Raw genomic sequence first — 19,734 nt, forward strand, 5'->3', positions numbered from 1 at the left:
ATTGGAGCCTGGACGTTGGAGAGGGTGGAAGCAAAGATCTTGAAACTGGAAAGGCAGCTAAAATGCACTTGTGAACAGGAACAGGAAACTCAGGTGATACTGGCATGATGACAATAAAGGCAGAGCTATCAGCCACGACCGGTGGTTTGTGCCGTTTGATACATCTGAACATTTCCCATCTTCTGCAAGGAATTATCATCTCTATATTTGTAAATCAATGTATCTTAGGTCTGCACCTACTTTGAGTGTATAATACCTCATGCTCTGCTGTCAGGTTCTGACACAATTTTCTGTCAATTTCAAAACTCCCATCTCCTAATTTGTAACTGAAAAATCCTATGTAAATTTGTCACATTGCATTTGCACCCTCCTGCCTGTTGTGGCACTGCAAACACCCCAATCTTGTATTTTTAGCTCTTTTCTAGAACTCCCGTAATACATTTTGTTATGCCAATGACAAGTAGAATTGCAATGAGGTCATGTACACAAAAAGGACAAAGTGCACATGAGGGAAAGAATGGGGTCTGTATAGCAGCTGGCTCACTCACTGTATATCCTGAACATCAGGTCAGGATTCCTTGTGTACAATGTTGTAGGATATTGGCAAATCAACCCAATGTTTTACCAGAACGGAAGGAACCTGAAATAGGATCAAATACTCATCTCTTTCAAACTTTTATTTTCACTCTCTCCACCTCTTACCCAATGGCCCACATTCCCTATAATTGACATCCTACCTCTGTGACATGATCTTGAAGGTGTCGGGAAGGTAACACTCCACATTCTCCATCTGGAAGATGTCGGCATCACAAATCTTGCTGTCGGTTCGCCCATAGTTGGCACTTTCAATCATTATGACGTCGCTCCCTGGACACCGCAGCTCGATGGGGTATCCTTCGCACGCGAGCTCCCGGCGCATCAAACCAAATGGCAAGGCAGCCCGACTCAAACCTGGGGAAGGCAAAGAAACAGCGACTTGAGACATGCTACATGGACCCAGGCTAAACGGTGAATCACGGCAAAAATCCTTATTAGCAGTAAATTTATTCAGAAAATGTAGTGTGGCCAAAGTCTGCCTCTGACCTACAACCCCTCAGTGACCCAGCATCAAAGGAGCTGCCTGGCCTGCTGTGTTCCTCCAGCTCCACACTGTGTTATCTCAGACTCCAGCATCAGCAGTCCTTACTACTCCTGAGTCCCTTTTCATATTCTTTTGAAGCAAGTTATGAGCAGCCTCTAAAGGGGGCTTTCTAACAAAAATCTACCCTTCACAGGAAACTTATCAAAAATATTATTTCTGGTGCGCCAAAGTAAAAGTTGCCTAAGTCCCAGAGGTTGCTCTCTTTGTTAAAGAGAGAGATGGCTGGTGCTGAGTTTAACCTGCCGGTCACCTCTCAGAGAGCTGAGCCTGAGAAGGGATTGACCTCAGTTGACATCGGAACTGAGCCTACTCTGTTGGCATTATACATGAGCCAACCCACCAATCAAGCTAAGCTACCCTTACCCTTGACTCACTCCTTTCTCTGTGGTGCCTACAAGTCACAGAAGGCCACAAGTGTATTGGTGCACTGCCTCGCCAGAGTTACCCAGGCATGGATATAACCACAGAAGTGGGGCAGAAACCAGGTCTAATGGCCTTTTCAATTGTTCACCGGCTGGATCCATGAATATCAACCTTAACCAGGCTCTGGAACAAACCCACCAACAAGTCATTATCCTTGCCCTCCAAACCTCATCTTTGTCCCAGGTGGCCAAACATTCAAACTGTGGGGCTGAAGTGCCATCAAAATTAAAAATTAAGAAGTGACTTCACACATGTGGAAGATAGACTCCTTGAGGATTCAGAAGAGGCAAGTTGCTTGCAAGTCTCTGAACCATTTTAATCTTTTGTTGCAAGGGACTGCTGCATGCCAAATCCCCAATGATCAGTCCCTTTTCGTTATGTGTTCAAGGGAATCAATTCCCTCCACTTATTTATCCTAACCACACAAACAATACAATTGATACACCATTAACAACATTATTGCTATGGATCCCAAAGCCCTCCACCATTAAGGGTTTCCCTGATTGCTACGTGAAATTTCAGAGATGATGCAATGTTTTATTTTAGGATATTAAAGTGATTGGATAAGACAGAACAAGTTCAATAGTTTAACCTTGTTTTGAATAGTAGACCCAGAGGACATGTCACACACCAGAAGGGAGATAGTGATGTAGTGGGAAAGTCTCTGGATTAGACATCTAGAAGACCAGGTAAATGATTTGGGAAAATGAGTTTCAATTCCACTCTGACAGAATTTAAATTTAATTAAATGTTGAATATGAAACTGGTCTCAATAATGGATACTATGAGGACCACCATCAGCTGTCAAAAGATCCCATCTGTTTCACTAATGTCCATCACACAAATGGTGAAAGGGGAAGGGATATTTTGTAACTATCTGAAAGATCAAAGGTGCTTTAGTGTCTCACTTGAAAGACTGGAGTGATCTCTCCTTTAAGCAGCTTCATCAACGTCACCCTTTATGTCTACCTGAGAGAGTAGATGAGGCATGGGCTTCATGTTTCATCCAAAAGACCAGAGCTCTGACATTGCAGCACTCCCTCAGCACTGCACTGGGAGTGTCAGTCTGTATATTGAGCTCAAAGCTCTGCTTTGAATTTGAAATAACAACCTAACTTGGAGATGTGGTATTGACCATTGGGGAACACTGGTGAAAGGAATGAAAGAATGTAAAGGACTGTTGTCAAGGAGGTATGGGTGCTTGTGTTTTATAAGGGTCATTGAGGGGACAGCATTTAAAACTGTGGTCAGGAGTGATGGTGCAATGGTAGTGTCCCTACCTCTGAGCCAGATGGAGTCACAGAGTCATACAGCATGGAAACAGACCCTTTGGTCCAACCAGTCTATGTCGACCATTATCCCAAACTATGCTACTCCCACTCGGCCTAGATCCTTCCAAACATTTCTTATTCATATATTATCTAAATGCTGTTTAAACGTTGCAACTGGACCCACACCCACCACTTCCTCTGGAAGTTCATTCTACAAACAAATCACTCTCTGTGTAAAAAATGTTGTCCTAAATGTCTTTTTAAATTTTTCTCTTTAAAAATATGCCCCCTAGTCTTGAAACTCCCTACCCTACGGAAATGACACCAGCCATTCATCTTATGCAAAGCTCTCATGATTTTATAAACCTCTATAAAGGTCACCTTTCAGCCTCTGTACATTCCAATGAAAAAAGTTCCAGCCTATCCAGGCTCTCCTTATAATGCAAACCCTCCATTCCTGGCAACATCCTGGTAAATCTCTTCTAAAGCCTCTCCAGATTAATAACACCCTTCCTATAGCAGGGCAACCAGAACTGCACACAGTACTCCAGAAGAGGCCTCACCAATGTCCTGTACAACCTCAACATAACGTCCCAGCTCATAGACTCAAAGGTCTGAGCAACAAAGGCAAGCGCACTAAACACCTTCTTAACCACCCTGGCTACCTGTGATGCATATGATGATAAGTACCAGTCCCAGCTGTGCATTATCTAAGCAGACTGATGAAAATAACAATAGGACAGAGGTGCAAATCATAAAGTGTAAAATGAGTGGACAATATCATTTGGATTCTTATGAAGTGTCAAGTTTTAAAATATTTACTTCTACAAATATAGCTTTGGCATCAAGGGAAAAGAAAGTTTATCCCTCCTGCATGATTGATCCTTCAGAAAGCGAGCACTCTATATATCAGAGTAAGACTCTACTTTCACAGGGTCAGACGATGTGTAAATGAAAAATAAGTATATTCTGGAGATCATGACAGGTTCAATCAATCAGGTAGGGAGGGGAAACATTCACAGATCTGAGATTTGAGTGTGGTCTAATGAATTGCAATGACAAACCAACATGGATTGCAGGCAGCCCCAGACTGATAGGGCCCTGGGCCATTCCTAAACAGGCCCCAGGCTTCAAATGTTAGCATTGCCTCAGACAAACCACTCAGTCGGGACAATCACAGATCAAAGCAAGTCTAAACAAGGTAATTAAACTTCCAGGATTGCATCAGGTTTAGGGTTTAGACCTGTCTGGGATAATGTTTCCTTCCATCGGTCTTTTCTCCCAGATTGTAAACTTCTGTAAGTTCAGGAAAGAAATCTGTACGGTTAAAAACAGTCTCTTCTTTCGAAATATAGAATCATTTTTCAAAACTTGGACAAAGGGCGTGTGGGCATTTTCTCGTGCCCTTTATAAGTAACTGAATTTCCAAGCAACCCACTGAAGTAACTCCACAAAGGCTGGTGGCCCATCACCAAGTCATCTTTTACTTGCACATGGAGAGCCCTTGACAGAGATCCAGCTTCCGCAGAGCCAGCTCTCAGAGTGAGCAGGATGTCAGCCAGGGTTCCCTGATTACACCAGATTAACAGTCTCAATCAGGGAACTCATATTCTATGAGGAACACCTGGCTGACCTCATTACAATCACTACATCCCTCCCCCTCTGAGTCTGAGGACATAGGCCAGGTTCTGCATTTTTGTGGCTCCTTCCGGGTCATTTTAGCACAGGGTCAGGATCGTCCAACCCTGCCCCAGATATGGGTGGTGTGTAGTCTCTCACGCCTGCAGCGTCGCAGGCGAAATTTACTCTCTTCTTCAGGTGGCAAAAGCGTTGAAGTGGTACCATTCACTGTGTTTATCTCAGATTTCAGGTACTTTCAATGCTTGACGGAGCGGGAGAATCCATTGGCCAGTTCGAAAGGCTGTCGAGGAACTGGGCACATTTTGCTCTCGCACTGCTTGTGAGTTTAGAGCTTTCATATGGCCCATGTTTGTTCAGAACCGTTGCACCTACCCGAACTTTATAATTTACTGGACCTGATTTTATGTCGACCAGGCCTCTTACTCATGCAGGGCTATTCCCTTGGTTCCTACTCCAAACTTTGTCTCCTGAAGTAAACTTCCTCTCTCGCTTAGCAGGGTCTTGTGTCTGGTATTATTATTTTAAAAAAAATTATTGCCTTGTTGGTAAACTACTGCCACTTCTCAGCATCATCATTTGATGAATGGCTTTGTTGATTTCACATCTTTGGATTAAGTACCTGAGTCACTGATTGTGAGAAATAGCATCATGGCCTATTCTCCATTGCAAGAGTTGTAGTTACACATGTGGTTCCGTAGAGTTCAAAATAATGACTTTTAGGCTCAATTTAAAAAAAAGTCCATGGATGTCACTGGCTCAGCCCTAATTGCCCAGAGGGTAGTTAAGAATCAAGTCCATTGCTGAGAGTCTGGAGTCACATGTACACCAGACAGGGTGTGGATAACAGATTTCCCTCCCTCAAGGGCATAGTGAACCACGTGGGTTTTTGTGACATTTGTCAGTGATTACATGTTTGTCGTTTGGCAAGCTTAATAATGTTAGACATTTTTCATTAAATTAAAATTTCAGCATCTGCCTTCTTGGGATATAAATCTATGCCCCCATTGCACTTTCTTCCAATGTCTTTTTTTTAAAAAAAATCACACAATGATACATTATTTATGAATTGTTAGAACAGATTGCCGGACAGTCATGAGTTTTTCACTCATGCATTCATTCATGTGATCTGGGTGTTGCTGGTCGGGTCAGAATATAGCCTCTGTCCCTTGTTGAAAAGGTGGTGGTGAATTGCCTTCTTGAATTGCTACAGTCCATGTGCTACAGGTAGAACCTCAATGCTATTATGCAGGGATTTTCAGGATTTTGACCCAGCAACACTGAAGTAACAGCAATATATTTCCAAGTCACAATGGTGAGTGGCTCGGAGGGGAACTTGCTGGGGGTGGTGCTCTCATGCATCTGCCGGCCTTGTCCTTCAAGATAGGAGTTCATCGTAGGTTTGGAAAGTGAAGTCTAAGGAAACCACTGTGGTGGGGTTGGGGACGAAGGGACAACACCTTGATTGAAGTTTAATTCTATTGCGTTCCATCAATGTGAGCAATTCCAAAACTCTGTTGCCTTCATCCTAACAATGTCTAGTTCTGGTTCTGCGGGAAACAATTTTCTCAGCTCAAGTCATAAATTTGTGGGTTCAGGTTGTGCACAATTCAAGTTATGAGGGCAAATATACCTTCAAGTATTTTGGGTTGATTTACTTGGGATGGTTAAAGGATTTGATAGATCTGACTGAGATAATTAATTTTCTTGAATGGGCTTAGTCAGAACAAGGGGACTAGACCCAGATTTTCACTCCCAAACTGGGTGCTGAGAGTCAGGAAATACTCCGGCTAGGTTCAGTCACCTTGGGGGATTCTCCACTGAAGGATACTATCTTCATTCGGGGATGGGGAAGTGGAGTTCATAGATTCAAGGTAGAACCTGACTCACCATTCCTGGATACAGTTCAGAGGTAGCCACAGGTAGGCTGGAGCTCATCTGACGTGGTTTTATTAATTTTCCGGCTCTTTAGACTTCACACGCCATGTAGGACAAATTAATGTCAAGTCCCTCCCCCCACCTGGCTTTTATTAATTCATTCATGGGATGAGGAGATGTCAACAATGGTTAAGCAAGAATTTATTGCCCAAAAGGCAATTAAGAGTAACCACTGTGCGCCTGGAGTCACATGTTGGCCAGTCCAGGCAAGGATGGCAGTTTCTTTCTCTAAGGACATGAGTGAACCAGATGGTTTTTTTCCGAAAATCAACAATGCATTCATGGTCATCTAAATTCTCCTAACTGCAGATTTTTATTGAATTCAAATGCCACCACTTGCTGTATCAGAATTCAAACCCGGTCCCCAAAAATTTCCCTGGGTCTCTGGATTAGCAGTCCAGTGATATACCATTTGACCATCACCTTCCCTCCAACTTGAAGTCCACCCATGCCAACTTTCCTAGTATGCAGTATGTACTGACCTATGGAGCCATGTTGAGATTATATATCTGTCACAGTTCTCACTATACTGCGTCGACGTTACCATTCATGAAAGCTCATTCAAAACTTTTAAATCTCAAATGCCTAAACCCATATAACAAGAAACAATTTTCTATTCATTAATGCACATTAAAAACTCTTAATTTTTGACATTTTTGAACTGCCAACTGAACCGTAAACTTAGGATCTGTATGGTGTGATAAATATAATCTATGAAATGTGGCCAAGCGTTCATAGTGACATACAGCTTGGGCAGATATCAACACATAGAAATTGTAACTGCTAGAGCACAGCTTTCATCAACTCTCACTGACACAGGCAGTGTACTTTAAAAAATTTTTTTTTAAAGGACTGGGGATTTAAATTACTTCACATTTGACTGTTCTGGAGACCTTATTATAAGACATTTACGTCTGCTCCAAATACTTGTAACATCTATGCTGCATGTTAAGTCTCTTTCACCGCAAATGGTGTTTGAACTCAGTACTGGCCCTGTTGAGTTGAAAGCTTCCTGCTTGTGTGAGTCATGCCTTCCACCTTCACCCTACCAGAAAATGGAATCTATCAAAGATCGATGTAGAACTTTCATAAGGACCTTCTCCTGTCCAGGCACTGTCACTATGAAAACAAATACAAACCGTTCAGGAACTTGGAAGCAAAATCCAGAAGTGTTCATCAACTCAGTTGAGCAACTCTGAGAGCAAAACAGAGTTGGCCCAAGATACTAACTCTACTTTGCCTCTGTCTTTCTTCATGGATTCTGGGCTAACATCACTGTGGGTGTACAAACAGGAGGCTGGAAGAACACAATAAGCCGGGCAGCATCTGGAAGAAAGAAGTCAACACTTTGGGTATTATAAAATACGCGAAATGCTGAACTCTCCTTTCCTCCCAGTGCTGCCTGCATTGCTGTGTTCTATCAGCCTCCTGTTTGTCTACTTTTGTTTCCAGCAACTGAAGTTTATTGGTCTCTATCGCTGTGGGTGAACCTACACCACATGGACTGCAACAGAGCTCAAGAAGGTGGTTCACTACACCTTCATCACAGGGCAACAAATGTTGGCAAAACTAACAATGCCCAAGTTGCACGAACAAAGCAAAAAAAAAGTGTTGAGAATTTACAGCATTTCCTGCTTTGTAAGCTCTGTTCCAATTCTGAGACCCCTGGTGCATAAACCAGGGTCACGCAGTGCTAAGGACATGCTGCCTTTCAGATCAGACTTGAAACAAGATACGCTTCCTACTTTCTGCTGGATGTAGAATTTCCCATGGCAGGAGTTTTAAAAAGAGTACGGTAAGATTCCCCCTTATATTCTGGCCATTGTTTATCTCTCAACCAACACTGCAAAATCAGGTTATCTGGTCATTACCTCTTTGCTGCTTGTGGGAGTTTCCTGTGCACAATTGTATTTTGGGAGTTACGACAGTTGGAATATAGAGGAATAAGAGGTAACCTTATTGAAATATATAAGATTCTTAGAGGACATTACAGGGTAGGTGTGGAAAGAATCTTTCCCATTGTGGGAGAATCTAGGACCACAGCATATCATCTCAGAGTAATGGGAGTTATATTTAGAGAGGAGGAGGAATTTCTTCTCTCAGAGTGTAGTGCATCTGTAGAAATTCTTTATCGTAGATGGCTGCTGAAGCTGGGTCATTAAGCATACTCAAGGCTGAAACAGATTTTTAATGAGTAAGGGGATCAAGGGCTATGGGGAAAAGGCAGGAAAATGGAGATGAGGATTATCGGATCAGCCATGACTGAACTGAATGATGCAGTGAGGCTTAAACCCAGTGGCAGGGAAGCTAACCAAAATACTGCAAGAACTTCCAGGATCTGTGGAGACTAGGCCCATAATTTACCAATGGCAGTGCAGCTTGTGACAATTCAAAGAAATAGTACAAAAATGCTTAAAATCATTGATCAGATGTGTATCAGTTTGAGAGATTCCAGTAGCAAGAAGAGAAATGACAGTAGAATGATATCTTGGCAGGATGTATGAAGAACGTGTCATTAACTCCAGCATGTGGGGAAAGATTTACAAGGGGCCTAAGGGACTACTTTATCATACAGAGGCCGGTGCGTGTATGGAATGAGTTGCCAGGAGAAGTGGTGGAGGCTGGTACAATTACAACATTTAAAGAGCATTTGGATGGTTGTATGAACAGGAAGGGTTCAGAAGGCTAATGGTCCAAACGTTGGCAAACGAGACTAGATTTATTTAGGATATCTAGTCGGCATGGATGAGTTAGACTGAAGGGTCTGTTTCCATGCTGTATATCTCTCTGATTCTTTCAGCCCTCTGCCCAGAAAAGGGCCAGACAGGTGAGCGCATGTTAATATAATTAATCTGGAATGTGGGAACCTAGGCTCCAAACCCACTCTCAAAATTACACCATTTAAAAGGCATCTGGATGGATACATGAACAGGAAGGGTTTAGAGGGATTTGGGCCAAATGCTGGCAAATGAGACTAGATTAATCTGGGATATCTGGTTGGCGTAGATGAGTTGCACCGGAGGGTCTGTTTCTGTCGTGTACAGTTCTATGATGCCTGCATCATAAGCTCTCAGTCGGGTGTCATGTTGGTACTTCCTTTGGAACGAGTAATTATATACCAGGTAAATGAATGGCAAATCTGAACAGGAACACTTTAATGGTGGTTACCATCTTCACAGCTGGTTCAAGATTGAGCCCAATCTCACCCTCCCAGGTTACCTGACCATTTTTCTTAAAGCAGCAGGAACCCCAACTACATATACAACATCCCTCCCTCTTTATTTTAGAAGTCTCATTATAAACATACATACAACATGTATTACCATTATACAGGCATTGTAGCTAACATATATTTTATATATATAGTAAGGAATATTACAAAAAAAGGAAAAGAAAACCATCTCTCCAGTTTACGTTGACATAATTAGCCTCTCAGTGGGGTGGCAGTTCCTTAAAGGCTGTCTCCTTGTTTCAGGAGCCTTTTCTAGTGCAGTCTCCTGGGCCTCAGGAAACTCCTGTTGTTTCGCTGATACATCACTCTCTATTATCTGCCGTTGCCCTGTGATGCTGCTGTTGCTTCCTCCCTGCATATGGCCAACCCTTGCTTGGGGATACACGATGCATTTGTCCATGCACTCTTCCTCTTAATGGGGCTGGAATAACAAACTCTCATTCCCCATCCAATACGGACAGCAGCCACTTCTTGGGCAGGTAAGGGCCTAATTCTGGGCGGTTTCTATGAAAAAAATCTGCCTCTCAGTCCCCACCATTCAGTTCAAAACTGGTCGTTTCGAGCCACGTTGCACACCTGATTTGCTGATACCAGCATCTTGTCATCCTGAGGTTTCAGTTGGGTACATCCTTACTTCCCAGTAGTGGTAACCTTAACAAAGCATCTGCATTACAGTGCTTCTCTGCCTGTTGGTGTCTGATCACTCATGAGTCAGCTGCAAGTGTGCTGCCACCATTGACCCTCCCCCGTATATGGGCCAAAAGTGGAGGTCAGCAGCCTGTGGTCTGTCGGCAGAACAAAGTGCCTTCCGTAAAGGAAGTGGGTCACTTTCTTAATGGTGAACATGGTGCTCGATCCTTCTTTTTCAACTTGATCATACTTCTCCATCTTTGCTCGTGACGACGATGAAAATGCAATAGGTCTAGCTCTTCATTGATAAGATCTGAGACAATCCAGTGCCAACCCAAATGGGTGAGGCCAACTACAGTTCCAACTTCCGGTTGAAATGCATTAACATCTCCGACCTTTTCAAGGCTTGCTTCTCCTCCTGCTAAGCGAGCTCACTTTCTTGGGTCCATTTCCACAGTTGCCCTTCTCCCAGGTTTTAGCATGGTTGTCGGATCCGAGATGAACTTGCCATAATAATTCATAAATCCCAAGAACAATCTCAGTTGAGATACTCTGGTCCGGGGGCCTTCATGATAATCTTCGTCTTCTTGGGCACTTTGTTTAGTCCCTCACCATCAATTATTTGGCCCAGATACTTTATGGAGATTTTAAAAAAAACTTGCATTTCTCCCTTATCATTTGTAGGCTGTGCTCCTGCAATGTTTTAGGGTTCCTTCCAATTTTTTAAAATGCTCCTCTTCAGAGGATTCAATAATCAAAGTATCATCCATATAATAGTGGATTCCTAACAATCCATTTACTATTTATCCATGGCCCTCTGAAATAACAGGCAGTGTTGACGTGATGTCGTAAGGCAGTCACTGGTATTGGAACAGTCCCATGTGTGTCACTATCATCAATAGTAGCTGAGACTTCTTTGCCACTCCCATATGTAAGTAAGCCTGTGACAGATCCATTCTTGAAAATATCCTTACCCCGTGCTAGTCCACTGAACAGGTCCTTATTGAGTGGAAAGGGGTATTGATCTGCAGGGCGGGGTTGGCTATGACCTTAAAGTCACTACACCTCACTGCACCATCTGGTTTAAAGATCAGAACGATGGAGTGACCCATTCACTGGTGGTTACTGTTTCTGACGCTCCTAGATCTAGCAGACATTCCAGTACTGCCTCCACTTTAGGCCAGATGGCGTGTGGTACTGGACATGCCATGAGACCCCTTCGACCAGCATCTGGCCTCAGCTGTAGTTTAGTTTCAACTCCTTTCATTTCCCACAGGGTTCTTTTGAAGACTTCTTTATGTTTATCTGGGATCTCCAACAAACTCATGTTTGAGTCCACCAGTCCATTAACCACTCTCCAATTTAGCCTTAATTTTTGAAACCAGGAACATTTGAACAATGGCAATTTTGCACACTGGTCTCTCAACTGTACTTGCATCAGTATGAAGCCCTTCAGTGGCACCACTTGTTCCATGTTTATCCGTAGTATAATCTTGGCAGGCATCAATGATAGTACCCTTAACTTCTCCTTATGGAGGGACACTGCTGCACCTGTTCAACTTCCATTTTTATGTCTTTCCCTCTAATTTGGGAAGAACTCAAAAATAAAACGTTTCACCCCATACTGGCAGGAAGTTTAAGCAAGGCTCTAGGACTTCAACTTCTCCCACAGTCCTAGCTGACTACCTGTCTACTCTCTGCCCCAACCGCGTGTATGTTAGGGCGTGTTCACTTTCTGGTTGCTTCTTTCTGACTGCCCTTCTCTTGTTTGAGCTGTACCTAGCAATTTCATACAACATAGCCCACTCACACCTGTGGCACTGGGCTTCTCAAGTCCAACAGGTTGACTCCCTCTGCCCAATCTTGCCACACAGGCAGCAATCTATGGTTGGTACGCGTTCTGCCAAGTTTCTTCTACTTGACGTACCCATCCGTCATCAGCCAACTGAGTTTTTTTGCTTGTGGTCAACTCCATCAAGGTAGCAATTTTGAAAGCTACCTTGAAATCCAGGCCTGTGTGAAAGAAAGTCAGTTTTTCACTCCGCATCTGTCCCCAGTAACGTCAGGCATGCCAAAAAATGAGAAAGTACACAGCACCTACACAAACAGACCCTCACTGAAATGGGCTGCAATTCAAGAAGCCAGGCATGAGTAGGAAGGGTGGATTAGCTGTGGGAGACATAACTTGCAGGGCTAGGGTCAGGGAGTGGGTCTAGATGGGACGCTCTTCAGAGTGTCATTGTGGACTTGTTGGGCCAAATGGCCTGTTTCCATGCTATAGGGATTCTATGAATTAGAATTACAACACCATACTTCAATCATGCATTGTTCAACATAGTACTGAATAGTGTACAGTCCTTTTAGTGCTACTAACCAACCACTTTACTAAGCACACACCTTTTAACATGCTGATGTACCCCACACCCCTCACTGCAACATTCTCTGATATACCCACATCCCTCACTGTAACAGCAACTGATACACCCTAAACCCCTCACTGTTACAGTCCACCCATATACCCCACACACCTCACTGTAACTCTCTGATAGACGCCACACCTCTCACTGTAACACTCTCTGATATACCCCACACCACTCACTGTAATGCTCTCTGATATACCCCACACCCCTCACTGTAACACTCTCTGATATACCCCACATCCCTCACTGTAACACTCCCTGATATACCCCACAGCTGTCACTGTAACACTCTCTGATATACCCCATACCCTTCAGTGTAACATTCTCTGCCACACTCCTCACTATAACACCCTCTTACATACCCTACACCCCTCTCTGTCAGACTCTGATTTACCCCAGACATCTCACTGTAACAATCTTCATGCTTGAACGTTGCAAAGGCTGGTTGCGAATTAGACTTTGATATGTCTATGATATTGGGGGTCCATTCATTGCTTCTGATATGCGTGTTATTCTCAATCCCTGACTGCACTGCGCTGTGCTACTTCTGATTTCCAGTGACGTTTTTAATAAGTGTTAATGTGAGGATGAGCTGTTCCACAGTATCTCCACCAGCCAATTGTGCTAATTAATGTCTTTTCCTGATTAAAGGGAGGTGAATAGTGAGAATGAGAAGTAGTTTTCTGAGCTTTCTGTCACTGAGACAAAAATAAAACAGCCACAAATGTTTCAATTCATTCAGTGAGGGGAGAAAAGTCATGAATCAATGAGTAGGAAGGTTCACACAATATTTAAGAGTGCTGCAAATGAAAGGATGCACACAGAGTTCCCAGTGGAATTGTCTTAGTGCTTACGTAAGGGTTATGTGTAAGTGTGAGGGTGAGAGAGAGAGCAGGATGTATTGAGCATATGTGTGTGTGGGTGTGCGTGCATAGGTCTGTAGATGTAGGCGTGTATCTGTGCGCATCTGCGAGTTTGTATGCGCATGCATGTGCAGCTGTATATATGTATGTGGAAGTGTGGGTATTTGTATGTAAGGGTATTTGGATGTGTGTGTCTGTGCCTCCATGGTGCAGTAGTGTGCATGCGTATCGGTGTACAAATATGCGCGCCTGCGTGTGTGTGTATTTGTACGTTGTTTGTATGATTGTGTACAATACAGTGTGGCGCACACATCTCTGTGCAAATATGCATTTGTTTGTGTTTGTGTGCAAGGGCGTCTGTTCGTGTCTGTGTGCAAAAATGTGTGCCTGCTTGCTCCTCTCTATAACTGTTTGTTTGCCTGTTTTTGTATGTGTGCACCTGTGTGCAGATATGAGTGCCTGTTTCTGCAGTGTGTAACTGTGTATGTACATGCGTGTGCCTGTGTGTCTTTGCGTGCATGTCTGTGCTCAAATATGTCAGTGATAATGAGAACTGCAGATGCTGGAGAATCCAAGATAATAAAATGTGAGGCTGGATGAACACAGCAGGCCAAGCAGCATCTCAGGAGCACAAAAGCTTTTGTGCTCCTGAGATGCTGCTTGGCCTGCTGTGTTCATCCAGCCTCACATTTTATTATCTTGTGCTCAAATATGTGTCTGTTTGTGACTATGTATAACTGTGTGTGTTTGTGCCTAACTGTGCATATGTGTGCATGCATGTACGCTTGCCTGTATGCATGTGTTTCTGTGTGTAAATATGAGAGTGAGTGCAAGTGTGAAACATAACTGTGGACTGGTTTGTACGTGATTTACATGAATAGCACCAGGGATAAGGGACTTCAATGATTTGGAGGGGTTGAGAAGCTGGGGTTATTCCTCTATGAGTAGAGGAGATTAAAGATGTTCAGGATTGTGGGGGATTTTGATCAATTATATAATGAGAAATCCTTTCTCATTGGTAGGACAGTCAGTATCCTGAGGTCAGAGATTTAAGATAATTGCAGATGAGCTAGATGGGAGATGACTTTTTTTTAAATATTATGCAGTCAGTTATGATGATCTGGACTGCACTGCCTGAGGAATAGAATTCAAAAGGAGAATTGGATAATTACTTGAAATGTAAAGAAATGAAATGTGCTGTATAATTCCAGGATTTGATCCTTCATCAAATTGAGGTTCTGACTTTAACCAATAAACACATTTAGAATGAAATATATAACAACGTTTCTGTGCAAACAGAACCTGAACTAATTACTCAGTTTATTATTTTCAAAACACTGTGGATATTTCTTCCCACCTCTCAACATAAATTGTGTCTGTAAAACACAGTTGCTCACATTGTGAGATGCTGCTGCATGATCTGTAAAGCCCAGTATCCGAATGTGAAGGACCAGGGAGCTCTGGGCAGAGTGCTTCCCAAATGCCTTCCCTCTGTGGCCCCATTTTGAGCCTTGAAGATTGTCATGACCCCTTTGGTGGGACCCGTAAATAATGGATGGGAGAGGGCTGTGAGCATGGAACTCTGTTCGACTAGGGGTTGTTACAGCTCAGTCAGAACTCCATTGCTGCTTTGGAACTTGCAACACCAAGCTTTCAATTTGTGACCCTGCTTGGAGTCCCGATCCTCACATTGGGAAGCGCTGTCATCACAGGTAGTCCATTACAAGAACACAATCAGAGAGTTTTGTTTAAGGAGCTGGGAGCCAAAGAGATTTCAAAGGGCTTATGAAATATAAACACTTACATAGGCTTGTTTGATTGCAAGCTGTTTCTGTCGTGTAAATAGTATACGAGAACTACGTCCCTGTCCCTTTGATACAGTCGATCTACATCTTCATTGCAGTCACTCACACTTAAGTGCTACCCCCAACAAGACCCCTCAGATGTTAATCAGCTTGAATGCATGGCCCAATGATCTTGTAACTCATGGGCATTAAGAAATACACAGGTTCACTGTGACTGCTCTTCATTAAACACATGTTAACATATTAAAGCCGTCTGACAGGTCCCAATCCCAACATTAAGCTGTAGCAAGACATGAACATGACTCAGATTTGGGGTAAGACTGGTCAAGTGGTGATTAAAATTCATGCTGCACATGTGTCAAATAATGACTGTTTCCAACAAAAGAGAATCCAAACACTTTCCCTTAATATTCAATGTATTCATTAATGTAACTGGTTTGAGGGGCCAAATGGCCTACTCCTGTTCCTATTTCTTACGGTCTTTCTTACCACGTTTAGCATAAAATGTTAAGATAGTTCACAGTGGCATTAAAAAGACCAAGCATGATATCAATGTAAAGCAGTATTTGATCAGACGTAGATTTTAAGCAGCATCTCAAAGAAGTAAGGTAACGTACAGCATGGGCAGCTGTTGCATCACTGATGGTGGAGTGATTAAATATTGAGTACAAGTAAGTGTTTGGAGGGTTGTGGGGTTGGATGAAGTTTCAGAAGTGGGGAGGGCTTGAAGCCAAAGGGGGATTTGAAAACAAGGATGAGAATGTTAGAATCAAAATGCTGCTTGGCTGGGGACCAGTACAGACCAGCAAGCACAGGGGTGATGGGAGAACAGGGCTCGATGCAAGTTCAGACATGAGTGGCCCACACACATCCCCACTTTTGCCATAAAGAAGCCCCAGAAGTGACCATATTAACCTGGAGGCAGTTGATGGCCTAGTGATCTTATTGCTGGACTGTTACTGAAGAAGCTCAGGAAATGTTCTGCAAATCTGGGTTTGAATCCTGCCATAATGATGACCATGAATCAATTGCTGATTGTTGGAAAAATCCACCTCGTTCACTAAAGTCCTTTAGTGAAGGAAACTGCCATCCTTACTTAGTCTGGTCTACGCGTGACTCTAGACCCACAGCAACATGGTTGACTCTTAACTGCCCACTGGACAATAAATATTGGCCTACCCAGCAACAATCACATGCCATGAATGAATAAAAAAAATCCTGTACAGCCAAAAGAGCAAGCAAGTAGAGTACATTATTTATTGCATAAATACAGGAAACCATTTAGGGAAGGGTGTAGTACCCTGATGCATAGGTTTGAGTGGATATAGTTTGTTATGGTTACAGTAAGGCGTGGTATAATCCAGTACGACTTTGCAGGTTAGAATCTGGGTGTGCGTACCTGCAAGTGAATAAGACAGTAGTCTCAGTGAATTTGATATGTTAAGGATCTTTTCTACCTATCATGGAGAATTTGTGCATTGATCCACTGGAAGGTGCCGATAGCGACTGGTCACTATTCGTCAATTAACTGGTATCCAAACAGTCTGGGACTGTGGGAAGTGGCATGCAGAACTCACCAGCCCAAACAGTACTCCAGCATTACACAGCATCCTCCAAACCACCCCACCCCCAGCGAGTCAAGGCAAAAATTAAAGGCCTCCAGCTGTGGCGAGTCAGTGCTATCATCAGGCTGGAGGGGTTTCCCAGCCAATTTCACTTCATTTTAATTGATGAGGCATTCAATCTCTACTCTTACCACCTACCCTTTCCACAGTTTACAATGAGAAAACAGGGTTGCCTTGCTCATCAACACAAAATCTTAGACATGAGAGCACAGTGATGGATGGGACTGCACTGAAACTTTCAGGTAAATGGATTGCACAATTTTACCACCATTTGAGCTAATAAGTGCTTTCTGATTGCTCTCCTTGCTGACCTAAGTCCAATTTTAAGATTATTACACCTTATTCATGATTCCATGCCCACAGTTTCTCTGAATCTTCCCTATCGAATGAGTCCTTTTGACATTTTAATTGCCTTAATCAGATCAGCCTTCAATACTGTTCAATACTCAAAGGACATCAAGCCAGTCTCTCCGTTAAACCCCAGTATTCTGAGCTGCCACTCCCTCCGATATATCCTTCTTTAATGCAGTGATCACAACTTAATGCAGTGCTCTCTATGGGGTTTAGTGGAGCTGCAATATACAGTAAGGTATGGAATAGCTCATGGTTTTCAGGGTTTTCAAATTTCGACATAGCCTAAACCCTCCCAATCACCTCTGGCCCCACAAGATATCTGTACTCTTCCAATTCTGTCCTCAAGTCCATCTATAAATTCCTTTCCTCCATCAAGGGCTTTGTCTTTGGTTACTAAGAACGTAATCTCTGAAATTACCTCCATATATAGATAGCTTCTTCATTAGTAAAGGGCTCAAGGTTTTGGAGAAAGGTAGGAGAATGGGGTTGAGAAACATATCGGTTATAATTGAATGGTGATGCAGGCCAGATGCTAAATAGCCCAGTTCTTCTCATTTATCTTCGGGTTTTGTTTGCTTCCTTATCCCTCTTTGAGATGTTCCTTAAAAACTCCCTGTTGACCGAGTCATCCTCATACCTCCTTATCCAGGTCCGTGTCAAAAACAGTATGATAATACTCTCGTGAAGTGCCTTGGAATATTGAAAGGCATTATTATATGCAAGAAGTGATGTGGTATGGATTGCAGGGTATCGTGCAATATGGCTGGGATGATTTGATCGATTATAGGAACTGAAGGAGACCATTCAGCCCCTTGAATCAGCTCCTACATTCAACTGGATCATGGTTAATCTGATCTTCAAGTACATTTACCTTAGACCAAAAGACTTAGCCTCCACTCCCCTCTGTGGCAATGGGTTCTACAGATTCACTACCTTTGGGCTGAAACAATTTCTCATCTCAGTTCTAAAGGGACATCCTTTCACTCTGGGGCGTGGTCCTAGTCTCTCCTACTAGTGGAAAAGTTCTCTCCACGTGCATTCTATCAAGGCCTCTTAATATTCTGTAAGTTTCCTTGAGACTCCCCCACACCCCCATCATCCTTCTCAACTCCATTGAGTATCGACCCAGAGCACTCAACCACTTCATTCCCCCAGGTCATTCTTGTTAATGTCCTCTGGATCCGTTCTAAGGCCAGCATATCCTACCTTAGATATAGGGCCCAAACTGCTCACAAACTCCAAATGTGATCTGACTAGAACCTCATAAAGCCTCAGCAGTACATTCCTACTCTTTCAAAACAAATGCTAACATTGTATTTGCCTTTCTAATTGTCGAATTAACCTGCATATTAATTTTAGGAATCCAAGTTCAAGATTCTCTTAAGTCCCTTTGTGTTTCAGATTTCCAAAGCCTTTCCCCATTTGGAACACTGTCTATTCCTATATTCTTCCTACCAAAGTACATAAACTTACACTTTCCTACATTGTATTCCATCTGCCATCTCCTTGCCCACTCTCTCAACCTGTCCAAGTCCTTCTGCAACCTCCCTGCTTCCTCAACATTACCTGTCACTCTTCCAATCTTTGTGTCATCTGCAAACTTAGTAACAATGGCGTCAGTTCCCTTGTCCAGAGCTATTTATGTTTTACATTAATGATGTGGTCCCAACACAGACCCCTGTGGGGCTCCATGAGTCACTGGCTGCTATCCTGAAAAACACCTCTTTATCCCCACTTTCCACCTTCAACCCTAGCAGTATCTTGTCCCTAACACCGTGGTGTCTTATTATTTAGCAGCCTCCCAACTGGCATCTTTTGGAAATCTAAATAGGTCACTTCCACCGGCTGTCTTTTGTCCAACCTGCTTGTAACCTCCTCAAAACATTCTAACAGATGTGTTAGGTATGACCTTTGATGAAGCTGTGTTGACTCAGCCCTATCTTGCCATACACTTGCAAGTACTCCTCAAGCTCATCCTTGATAATGGACTCTACAATCTTATCAGTAACTGAGGTCAAGCTAACCAGCTTATAATTTCCCATTTTCTGCCTCTCTCCCTTCATCAATCAGGGTGTTACATCAGCCATTTTCCAGTCCTCTGGTACCTCCCTGATTCCAACGATTCCTGAAAGATCACCACCAATGCCTCTACAATCGCCTCAGCTATCTCCTTCAGAACTCTAGAGTGTAGTCCATCAGGCTTTTCAGCTTCCCCCCGCACCTCGTCCTAGTGATGGCCACTGCACTCATCTCTGCTTTTTGACTCACTTGAAGTTCTGGTATGTTTTTACTGCCTTCCACTGTGAAAACTAATGCAAACTACCCATTCGGTTCCTCTGCCATTTTTGTTCCCCCTTACCACTTTCTACCCTCATTTTCCACTGGTCCAATGTC

General features: G+C 43.1%; 1 protein-coding gene across 7 annotated transcripts in view; it reads right to left on the minus strand.

Annotated features, from left to right (window-relative positions):
• Positions 1–19,734, minus strand: part of LOC125447480 (adhesion G protein-coupled receptor L1-like) — a 518,001-nt gene that overhangs the window by 254,810 nt on the left and 243,457 nt on the right. For all 7 annotated transcript variants that reach the window (XM_059639848.1, XM_059639853.1, XM_059639852.1 and 4 more), the window contains exon 4: positions 738–951. In XM_059639848.1, coding sequence (XP_059495831.1) covers positions 738–951 — 214 coding nt within the window. The remainder of the gene's footprint in view (positions 1–737; positions 952–19,734) is intronic.

The sequence above is a fragment of the Stegostoma tigrinum genome, chromosome 35 (assembly GCF_030684315.1).
Source record: "Stegostoma tigrinum isolate sSteTig4 chromosome 35, sSteTig4.hap1, whole genome shotgun sequence".
Taxonomy (NCBI): Eukaryota; Metazoa; Chordata; class Chondrichthyes; order Orectolobiformes; family Stegostomatidae; genus Stegostoma; species Stegostoma tigrinum.